At 44.7% G+C, this 12,091-nt stretch overlaps 1 protein-coding gene across 1 annotated transcript in view; it reads left to right on the forward strand.

Annotated features, from left to right (window-relative positions):
- DAAM1 (dishevelled associated activator of morphogenesis 1) overlaps positions 1-12,091 on the forward strand; it is a 174,255-nt gene that overhangs the window by 76,936 nt on the left and 85,228 nt on the right. The window contains exon 3 of the mRNA XM_081227160.1: positions 4,340-4,429. Coding sequence (XP_081083286.1) covers positions 4,340-4,429 — 90 coding nt within the window. The remainder of the gene's footprint in view (positions 1-4,339; positions 4,430-12,091) is intronic.

Consider the following 12,091-nt stretch of genomic DNA (forward strand, 5'->3'; position numbering starts at 1 on the left):
TCCTTTGTAATGTCTGGACACGGTTCTGGAATGGGTAGGACATCGAGTAGGTGTTGATTGATCTCTAAGGCTGTGTGATAGTCTCTTAGAATCTTGCATGCTTGTTTCAGCCATATTATTAAAACGGAATGAGTCAGAGCAGAGATACTCTTGGAATGGAGGGATGGGGGGTCTCATTACACTCTGGGCATTGTGCCTAGGCACTCCCAATTATTATTTAATCTGTGTCACTCTCCTTGCTCAGATCTACCAGTGACCTCTGATTGCTCTCAAGATAAAGACCAAAGTTCACAGTGGCCTGCAAGGCTGCTGTTCACTCACTGTCTGCAGTGCTTTTTACCTATTTAATGCCTATTCATTTCTCAGGTCTCGCTTCAGTTCACTCACAGCCTTCACGGCCCCACCTCTCCCCACAGTAAGTGGGTTCTCACAGCTCAGCTCTGTGTGATCGTTCCTCGGACTGTGTGATTATTTGATTTCCCTTCTGCAGCCTCGAGCACATGAGCTCTGTGATGCCTTTCTACCCCCTGCATCTACAATGCCTAACATTTAGTAGACACTCAAAAAATGTTTTGGTTGCATGAATTTGGTTGCTTGAGAGAAGGCTATCAGATATATATTATTCTCATTTTTGAGGTGAAGAAATTGAAGTTCAGAGGTTAAGTCACTTGTTGAAGGTTACATAATCCATAAGAGCCAGACCTGGAACTCAGGGATGTCTGACAACAGAATCCTCCTCTTCGTGTGAACAGACAGTCAGCAGGCCCAGCAGGCCATGAGTGCAGCTCATGCATGCATTTTCCTATTAGCATCAGTGTCATGGTTCTACCCACCTGTTGAATGATCAATAGAATAATAGGCTAGTGGTTAAGAACATGGCTCTGGACCCAGACAGTCTAGCCTCAAGTTCCTCCTCCACCATTTACTAGCTTTGTTACCTTGGGCAGGCTGTTTAGTCTCTCTGATTCAGCTTCCCGGAAAGTGGGGTAATATTGCCCACTTTATAGGATTATTGTGAGGATAAACTAGATTAATCCATATAAAATGCTACTATTAAGCACACAGAAAGTGCTCAATAATTGTTAGCTATTACTATTATCACTACCCATGTATTCCTTCACATTTTCTTACTATAATCCCAAATTATATCCAGAGGACCTATAGCAGTTTTTTGGGGGGGTTTTTTTGGGTTTTTTGCGGTACACAGGCCTCTCACTGCTGTGGCCTCTCCCGTTGCGGAGCACAGGCTCCGGACGCGCAGGCTCGGCGGCCATGGCTCACGGGCCCAGCCGCTCCGCGGCATGTGGGATCTTCCCGGACCAGGGCACGAACCCGTGTCCCCTGCATCGGCAGGCGGACTCTCAACCACTGCACCACCAGGGAAGCCCCTCTATAGCAGTTTTTAATTTTTTTATTTTATGGAAATTCTCTCCTTGCATGGAACCATCTCATCTGCCCTTAAGTCCTAGTTCAACTGAGTCCTCTCAATTCAAACTTGGTCATTTCTGTGTCTCAGCAGAAGCAGGAGGTTTCTAACAGCAAAATATGGTAATATTAATCCTCTTTGCTGTGAATTTCTAGGTTTTTAGGATTTACACATTTCTTCACACCTCTTTTCAGTTAGGAAAAACACAGTGCTGAAGTGTAGTAAAGGAAGCAGTATTAATAGCACTGTTCTCTCTCACAAATTACAATCCTTTCCCCAGATTAAGCACCATATCATCAAGCTCTTTGCATAACTGACCTGACCCCCACCCCCAGAAAACCCTAATTGTTGGGAAGTGATTTATGTCACCATTGTCCCCCCATTCATTAATACGTGAGAGCAGGTGTAACTTACAGGAAATTAAAAAGAAGAAAGGAAGAAAAATAATTACTTCACATATATGACAGTTGCACGGCAAAATTTTAACATTTTTAACACGTTCCCTTATAATGCAATTTTCTGTAAATATTTTTTATTCCTCCCCTGGTTTTCCATTGTTGAAATTCTTAACTAATTTCTTGTAGTTAGGGTGTAATAGTGTGTGGGTGTGTGTTTTAGTGACTTAACTGTTTACCTTGCTCTTAAAAGAAAATAGCTCCTGATTTCTATTTAAATGATGAGAGAACTAACTGCAGTAGGTTGCCCCTGCCTGTGCCAGGCATTAGTACCTGCTGAGTTGATGTTGCAAATCTTCATCCAGCCCTGCCAGAGAAATGACACGCCCATCCTGGAGGTGAGGAAGCAGAGGCTTAATGAGATGAAGAATTTCCTCTGGCAGACAGCATGTGTCAGACCTTCCGTGGCTAGGCTCTGGAGGTGCGGGTGTTAACAGGATAGGGCATAAGGGGATAACCAGAAGCAAGCCTGGTAAATTAAGTTGGGGTTATAAATAGAAGACCTCAAAAGACAGGCTGAGGGATGTATAATTAATTTTGCAGGCAGTGTGGAACTAATGACATTTTGCACTTCCTCCCACCTGCTCAGTCCTCAACGCTGGGCGATCCGTGATGTAAGGAGCCTTCCAGGTGATTCTGTTGCTCACTCAAGTCTGAGAACCGCTGCTGTAATGTATCTGTGGCCATGCTGTAGGAAGGATGGAAAGGGCAAGGAGGAACAGTGGGAAGGCTGGTGCCAGAGCCAAAGGAGAGGTGATTAGGACATACGTTTGGGTAGTTTCATTGGAAACAAAACAAAGGGAAAAATTGTGAGAGTTTTCAAGGAAGAAATGATAGGACTTGATGACCCAGTGAAGGTAGGAGTATAAGATGGGAGGCCGTTGTTCACGAGTGGAAGAGCTGCAGATACACCCCAAAGGCATTGTACGCCTCAGATATTTGAACCTTACTATTGTGCCTTAATTTATAGCAATTTAAAATATGTCTCACACCCATCCATCTGCTGCCCTTAACTAGACTGAACTTTCCCTGTAGGGATAAAAATGTACCAGACACTCAATACCAATAATAATGTTGACCATGGATTGAGTTATCAAATGCCAAGAACTGTTCTCTATGCACTTTACAGTCATTATCCCATTGTTGTTCATTAGTTATGGATGCTCATAAATTGCTTTCTGTTAGTGACCAGTCTAAGCTGCACACCACTAGAATATTAATGTTCCAGACCCTGATCTGAGAGGCTGAGTCTGGGCTCTGGAGTCAGGTGGCTCCAGGCCGAAACCCCAGCCCCATCATTTACCAGGTGTGTGGTCTTTGAGGCGTTTACTTACCCAACCTTGTGCCATAATTTCCCCCAGCTGTATTACAACAGGTGTTGTTATTACAACAAGGATGTAATCATGAGTGGAACTCTTAGGGTTGTTGTGAGAGCTAAATGAGAAAATGCCTGCACAAGGCTTGACACTTAAAGTACATAATACATATTGATGATGCTTTTTTTTTTTTAAACCATTTTATCATATTTGCTTCCAGCCTACTTTTTTTTTTTTTTTTTTAATTTATTTATTTATTTTGCGGTACGCCGGCCTCTCACTGTCGTGGCCTCTTCCGTTGCGGAGCACAGGCTCCGGACGCGCAGGCTCAGCGGCCATGGCTCACGGGCCCAGCCGCTGCGTGGCATGTGGGATCTTCCCGGACCGGGGCACGAACCCGTGTCCCCTGCATCAGCAGGCAGACTCTCAACCACTGCGCCACCAGGGAAGTCCTGATGATGCTTTTGATGATGCTTATGGGGATGCAGATGTCACTCCCTTGCTCAGAACCTTCAGTGGCTCTTCTTGGTCAAGAAAATAAGCTCCTTAATCGGGCATTTAAGATTTTCCACAAACAAGTCACTCCTTACCTCTCAAACCTTTCGTCTGATGATTCTTTGCCTAAACCCAGTGCTTCAGCTAAGCTGGTCAGTGTCCCCCACGAACACTCCAATCCATTACCATATCCCAGCCTTTGGTTCTGTTCCTCCACCCCTCTCGTCATGTCCCTCAGGGCCCATCCCGCTAGTCAGTGTTTGTGGAGCCATCCTTCCCAAACCCTCATCTGCAATACGATTAAATCCTTCCAAGCTCTGGAGCTTTAAAGGCTTTAATGCTCGATGGACCCTCTGCAGCAGTACAAGGTGGCCCAGAACAGTTCTGCCTGTGTTCAGCCCCCTTTCCCTACCCTTCGGTAAATGTAGGGCTGTGCCTGTCCCTCTCACTGTGCTTGGTGCCTAGCCCCAGGCCAAGGACCTGCTTTCTTAGTGCTGGTAACATACACCTATACTTAGCTTCTTGGTTTTTCCCAAGTTCATTTAAATATGTGTTGGTGTTGTTTTCTCACCCTGATAGTGCTGATAACTTCCCTTATAGGAATAACATTTAATCTGTGAAATAATTATTATTATTTTTCTTCTCAGGATGAACTTGACCTCACAGACAAACACAGGGAAGCCATGTTTGCACTTCCAGCAGAGAAAAAATGGCAAATATACTGTAGCAAGAAAAAGGTAAGCTATTCATTATGATTATGGTTAACTGGAAAATGATCATTTTGGATGCCCTTTGCTCTCCCATTTCACCACCAGAATTCAGGCAGCTCTTTATGAGGTAAAAACCAGATTGAATGTGTCCTGTTGTGGCCTCAGTGCTACATGCAGTAAAGGGCCAGCTCCTTGGATGTTGTTTTCATCAACACTTCATTGCACCCCGCACACCTCACACCATTATTCATAACGCTGTGTAAATGAGACCCAAAATAACATCAGCTTACAGAAGACTGAAGTGTTTTTCCCTTGTCCTTTACATGAAAGTTTGTGTGTAGGTAGGTGAGAACTAACACTGTGGTTTCACAATTGTAGTTTTCACAGCCCTCTGTGACTCCCTTCTAACAACTTTCCATTTCGCCATCTCTAAGGTGTGGCCCGTCCTCGTGCTGTGGGGTGGCTCTGCAGCCATTTCACATTCCAGACTAGGGGTGGAGGAAAGGGGGAGGCACAGGCTCCGCACGCCCCCACTCTTAGGGCCACGTCCAGGAGTTACAGACCTGAATTCCCCTCACATCGCACTGTTAGATACATGGCCACACTTCCCTGCCAGGAATGCAGTCTTATTCTGGGCAGTCATCCACACATAAAAGCAGGGGGTTCTAGTACCTTTGGAGGAGGAGAGAAAGGGTATCGGGGGCAGCATAAAAAACTAACTATTCCCTAGCCTAGCACTACGCATCACCCTATGGACTGTATCTCCTTCAGTAAAGCTCACTCTGCCATCTTTTAAACCCCTGTGGCAAATTCTTAGACTGTTCTCTCACCCATTTTTGGAACCAGTTCTGTTCATGGCCACCTTTTGCCACTTTTCCTTCTGTTCTAGGAGAGACTTAAGTCAGGACAGGGAAGTGGGAAGGTCAGGGCTAGCACCTAAGAAAAATGTTACCTCTCCAACAGGAGTGGGCACTCAATTACTAACCTCTGGAAGCAGGGAAACAGGAACAAAATATAACAATCCAGTATCTTGTCAAGACACGGTGTCAGCCAGGGAAACCTTTTCTTAGGGGACTAGGATGCATTTGGGGACCTCCATTTACCCCCATGGCTGCCCCCCACCCTTTGCCGCCTTGTGTAATTGGCATGCCCCCTGCCCGGGAGCATCTCTCCAGCAGTGAGCCTGCGTGTGCCCCTTTCCCACCAGGCTTTATAAGGTTTGCCAGCATCCGATACTTGGAAGCAAAGGTAGGATGAATGAACGACTGAGTTGTCATGAGTGTTATACTGAACTCTCAAACAATCTAAAGCACATTTAGTTTTCCACCTGAGCCACTGTACTTGATAAAACCACATGTGGGGTTTGGTTCCGGGGGGCCTTTGCTGAGACACATGTCCAGCTATAGCCTTTCAAGATGATTTCTGAGCCACCATCAGATCAGATCAAGTTGGAGCATTAAGGGTTCCTTACCCCGTGGTAACCAGTAAGATGTGTTTGTGAATGAGCATAACCTTGTCTCCTCTTTCTCTCTGTTCACATGTTACCACCTAGAAAACCTCTCTCCTGTGGAACTGATGGTCAATGGCTCAGGAAACAGATAATTTTAAAATGAAAATAAAAATGTGTCATGTCCTGTTCTGAAAGTGATGGTAGTGTATGGTCTTGAAAACAAGAGAACTTCTCCTGCAGCTGTCTTCAAGACCTGGCCCCTAGAACTGAGAAAGAAAAGTCCTTAAGTGCCTGAGTACACACAGGACATTGTCTGTTTGGGCTCATCCGAGCGCAGATTTTTTTGCTCAAAATTAGGAAACAACATGAAGAGGGGATTGAGAATATGCACTAGAGGAAAGGAAAGGGCAGGGAAATGGGAGCAGCTTACCGAAGGGAAAGTTTTCTTCTTTCCCAGATTTTATTACACCCTTGACGGCAATTGAAAGTTAATCATGGAAACTACTGCCCCTTAGATTAGAAAAGGCAAACCCTGGAGGATAGTAATGACCTCAGGCTCACAGCTGCTGCTCATTTTTCAATTTCCAGGCCTATCAAATCCCCTTGCAAACCTTGTCTCCTGTGTGCGTGGCGGGCTGGCTTTTTGTAGGAGGATGGATATGGTTGTGGCCACTGGCCTCAAAATCCCATTTCCTGACGGATGGGCTCTTCCTGCGAGTACCTGGCCGGATTGCACAGATCTTTGGAAATGCAGTTCTCCTGCTAGCTTCATTCCAGCAGCTTGGATTCCTTTTATGACTTAGCAGTGGTGTGGCTGAGTGGGAAAGCCATCTTAACTCTTTGGGGAATCCCATGGGTTTATAGATCTGCCTCACATTAAAATGGCTTGACTAAGGATTTTCTTGATTAGAGCTTCTCAGACTGTTAAAACTATGCTGTACCTTTGGTCTGAAACTGACCCTTTGGGGCCCCGTAATAAATCGGGAAATAGCACAATGAACAAGAGAACACAAAATCCTAAGCACTAAAAGAGCACAATGTTTGCCTCTCTTCCGAGAAGGTAATCTCCTTCAGGACAGGTTGCCCATTCTCCGAAGGAAACCCGTGGTGGCTGTCCTTAACGCCGAGAACAGATTGTTTTCCTTGGACCATCTCTTGAGTAACCTTTTCAAATCAGACATGTCACCAGCAAGCCTGACCACATCTATTTCTCAGGCCGAGGGAAAGCTACACCCCTATGGCTCCTTCAGACTTTCCATCTTTCAAGATTAGAACCCAGGGCATCATAGATGTTCTCACACATAGTGAAGCCATAGAGTAAGGGCCCACGAACGCCAACAGAAACAGAGTTGGTGAAAAGCAGGCTTTCTGTGTAAAAGTGCACAGCGGTTGTGGAGACAAACGGGGCTGGGAACTGAAGATGGGGCCAGGCCTTCTTTGGCCAAGTGGCTCTTTTCCATCCAGTAGAGACTTGAGTCCCAGCAGTGGCTATCTGCTTATCAAGCTCTGTGTTCATTTCTCAAACGGCTCTATCTGAGTCCTCTGGTTGAAAACCCATTTCCAGAGCCAAAATGAAAACTGCAAAAGTATTTCTGGGGCTAAAAGAATTGGAAAGAAATTAATTGGAATTTTGCCTAATTGAGTAATCCGGGGGAGAGCAGGAGATGGATGTCACAGCCTTGAAAGTCCAAACAAATCTGTAAAAATGACTGAGCTGGTTGGTCAGCCGTGGTTTGTCCTATGCAGCCATCCGCTGTCAATTTTTTCAACTTTTACAAAAGGTCCAAAAAAAGGTTCTGTTGGTGGGGCTGGGGGTATTTTCAAATAGGAAATGTTTGTGGTTCTTATCTTTAAAGGTAATTCCCTTTTTAGTTCCAATCACAACATGCTCTTTTGTTTAAGTGAGGTTTTTCCCAGTCTTCAGCCAGAAACTGCATCTGTTAACAATCTTTTGGATTTTAAACTGAAGCCTTTTAAACAATGAACCATCTGACCACGAAAGGCATCTGGCCATGCTGTATTTGCTTATTGTTAACATGATTTTTAAACCCTGGGAAAAATAAGGAGTAGGTCTTCAGAGAGGAGAAACTAAGATAGCGTAGTACGAGCTATGTTATGGCAACAGCAATCTTATCAGCACAGGCAGAAAGCTTCTTTAATCACACTTCTTCACAGGAGCAGTTGCAATAGTTGTGTCACTTAACCAGTCCTTGTAAGTGTCCAGAAAATACTTGTTCCCCCTCCATGAGCTTCAGAGTTCACAAAGTCAGTGAATGGGGTTAGAAGCTGTTAGCTGTAGTAACATCAGATATTTGAGGCAAAGATCAGAATTTGATGACTGCACCTAATTTTTCCTCCTTCCATTTCTGATCCCTAAGCCAAGGCTTAAGTAAATGGCTCTAGATTCTCCATATTACATTTCTGTATCTTTTATATATATATATATATATATATATATATATATATATTTGGTTGCATCAGGTCTAGTTGTGGCTCGCAGGCTCCTTAGTTGCAGTACATGGGCTCCTTAGTTGTGGCAGGAGGGCTCCTTAGTTGTGGCCTGTGAACTCTTAGTTGCGGCATACATGTGGGATCTAGTTCCCAGAGCAGCGATCGAACCCGGGCCCCCTGCACTGGGAGCATGGGGTCTTAACCACTGTGCAACCAGGGAAGTCCCCATTTCTGTATCTTTTGAGGTCTGCTTTGGAGAAGGTGAGTTTTTACTCTGCTGCTGAGTTTGTTTTGACTCTAGTTTAACTAAATCACTCTAGAATCTTGTCTAACCTGGCTGCAGTTGAGCCGTTAAGCTTTGTGGGAAGTGCTGATCTGGTGATAGGCATGTTCTGAAGACATCTAGGAAAAGTGGCTGAAAATTCTCCTGATACCTTTCATTCACTCCCTTTATTTGGTTCGCATATCCTAATTGGATCACCTCCCCACTCCTCTCCACAAGAAGGAATTCTCCTTCACCACAAACACAAAAAGATGTATGGTGAATGGTCATCAGGATCTTTTAGATCCTGGAGAGTCAAGGCCCTCCTGTGTTTGGAGCGTGGGGAGGAAGTGGTTTGATCAAAACAGGGATTTAAAGGAACATATGCTCAAGTAGTGGAATTAGAGACAAAAGGAACCATCGGTCTTCTACACGACTGTCAGACAAACCAGCTGGACAACAAGGAAGTGGGATGTTGATACATTAATCCTCTGGTTGTTCAGAGTCTCCTAATGGGAAGGGAAGAGGGAGGAGGAGTTAGGTCTCCTCTTCCTTCGTTACTGTAGTTGTTTGAATATGCAGTAGAGTGAGCGTTAGGTTTTCAGGTGCCCACTTTGCTAGATGTCGAGATTTGGGAGAGGGAGCCAGTAAAAGGGAGGAAACTAGATATCCATAACTGTATTTCTAGACTTCTTTAGAAGTACCTGGTTTGGTCTGCTGTCATTGAGTTTTCACCCTGATAATGGATTCCAGTTGGCCTTTGTGCTCCTAAGTGCTAAGGGGTTACAGAATGTGGCAGGCATAAAAAGATTAGAAGTGAGATCAGGCTGTCTTTCCCCTTCTACTTCTCTGAAGAACAGATGAGGGAAGCACAGTAGCTGGAGGATAATGGGTATCTCCAGGCTCTGAAACTCGCTGCCTTGTCTGCATGTTCCCTGGCTGTGAGAGATGAGGATGTGTGTTTAATCCCAGATTGAAGCAGTAAAAAAAACAACAAGCTTTACGGATCTGGTGCTTCAGTCAATGAAGCAATGCAGTTGGTAAAGGACTAGTTGGTGTGTGATTCACCCCGACGTGTACTGAGTACCTTCTCTGGGGGCAGACTATTGGCTAGATTCTGAGGATGATTAAACAAGTAAGTCAAATTTCCTGGAGTGGATGGTGCAGGTAGAGGAAGCAGATAAAATCAAATAACTGACAAGTCTTTCCATGAGTTCCATACTAGGGTAAGCAGACAGGCTCTGGGGCACAGAGGAAGGAGCCTCCAAGCTCTGGGGTGTGTGTGTGTGTGTGTGTGTGTGTTGGAGACAGCAGTTCGTTCCTTCACCACTGTGACCCCTCCCGGGGCTATGCCAGCGAGGGACCTGTTGTTGTCGTCATGCTTTCATCCCATCATCTAGAAATGGGCTCCTTTTCCAGCAGCTGAGCTATGTTCACATATGCTGTACACTTTCCCTCTTGATTTGTACTTTGTTCTTTTTCCTTTTTGCCAATGCTTAAAAGGTCAAGTTTAGACTGTTGGGTAATCTGATCTTTACTAAACAATTTACAATTTCTAGGGCTTGTTAGGAAATCTGTAGAGAGGCTTAAACTTTTGAAACATGAAGACACTGAGGGGAAGACTGAAATAACTGAGGTTTGTTCAGCCCAGAGAAGTCAGGTGAAAACACCAACTCGGTCTGTTCACTGGGTGTGCATACCCCAGTGAAACTGTGGTATCTGTCAAAATATTGCCAATTCCAGTGGTAAAGAGCAGCTGCCTCAAGCCCTTCCAATAAAAACTGCCCTGACAATCTGACCTTTCCCCCAAGGGCCCACCAGTCTTCCTTCATGATTCAGGGACTCAAGGGTTAACTCCTGGCATGACAAGCAGGGGACGCCAGGACCCTGTTCCCATATTGCATCATTCGTTCTGATTCACTGATGCCCGTGTTACACTGTTGATAAATATTTTGAACATTGGCCTAAGTATGAGATGCTGATGGACCTAAAGATGGTGGCCAAAACCATTTGATCATACGTACCCAGAGCCTGAAACATGCGTCTTCCAGGAGTCGATCCCATGGAAATGATAAAAGATGCAGTCAAAGAACTATGTGTGAGGTGTTCTTTGCAGTGTTGTCTCTGAAAGCCAGTGATGGTAAACGATTTAAAGGGGGATGGTTGTATTATCGTACACAACCAGAACAGTATCTTGCTCCCACTGAAAAGTCATGCTTTCAAAGAAATTTTGGTGACATGGGAAACTGCTCAGCATGTAATGATAAGGTTTAGAAAAAGATGTAAAACTGTATAATCAGTACGATCAAAAGTTTGCCAAGAGTAGATGTAGAAGTAGGCAGACAGAAACCATTGTTTGGTGGGATTGTGGGTGGTTTACATTTTTTTCTTTATACAAATACTTCCCAAATTTTTCACAGTGCATTGTTCTCCATCCTACCTTGGGATAAGATTGTTTTGTTTTTTTCTGATTATAAAAATAGCTCTTTTAAAAAAATGTGTAGAGTATATTTTATATCTGTCAGTTTCAGTCAGAAAAGCAGGACTACTGGGGGAAACACACACACAAAGCAAAGAGATTAACCCTTATATAATCATGCAAGCTAGCTAAGCACTCCCCCTAAAGCTACTATCTTTGCTTCATGTCCCTGGAATAGGCAGTTGGGAAGGCGGGTGGATGTAAAGTGGGGATGGAGCAAGGACAGGCTGGAGCCCACAGGGACAGACTGTAACCTGTGGTAGTTCTCACTGCCTGACCCTGGAGTGGGTGTCCTGCAGAAGCCTGAGCCATTAGTCATGGAGCTCAACACACACACACGCACGCACGCACGCACGCGCACGCGCGCGCGAAGCTGGAGGAGGATCCAGGGGAAGGTGGAGCGGTTGCAAACCTGCCTGTTGTTCCACACCAGTGAGGTGAGCCAGCAGGTAAAGAACAATGCCTATGGACTACAAAATGGCCGCTGCTTCATTGCCACCCTCCGCGTCTCCCTTGAATGTCTCTTGTGGCTCACCCTACGCAGAAAGATACAAGAAAGTATGTAGGCAAGTTGGTTCAGTCTAGCCAACTTTAACATTACAAAGCCACCACATATTGCTCTTTGAAATTAGGAGGAAAAATAAATATTATTTAAAATGCAACCAGTGCTTGTGCTGTAGAGACAACCCTAGCATTTTTTTTTTCTTTAGCTCAGGGGCCCTTTACTTTCTCTATTTACTCTTCCATTGGAGGATTAAAACAAAGGTGAATCTGTAAACCACCCAGAGTTTTTCAATACCATTGATCTCTTTAAGCAGTAACTGTGAAAACTTGGTGATTCTTGGACCTGATGAGATGGCCTCAGCTTTCTGCCCAGAAATCCACTAAAGGCATGTTTCTCATGGCCCTTTTCCTGCTAAGTAGCATAATCTCATAGCCAGTGACCCATTTTCTGTCTTTATTTTCTTTTTGTTACAAAAGCCAGTGCTATCAAAATGAGCACCAGATTTTAGAATTGGAGTACAAAATTTGAGGATTCTCTGCCTC

Source organism: Mesoplodon bidens (genome assembly GCF_964165515.1).
Source record: "Mesoplodon bidens genome assembly, chromosome: 3".
In the NCBI taxonomy this organism is placed as follows: domain Eukaryota; kingdom Metazoa; phylum Chordata; class Mammalia; order Artiodactyla; family Ziphiidae; genus Mesoplodon; species Mesoplodon bidens.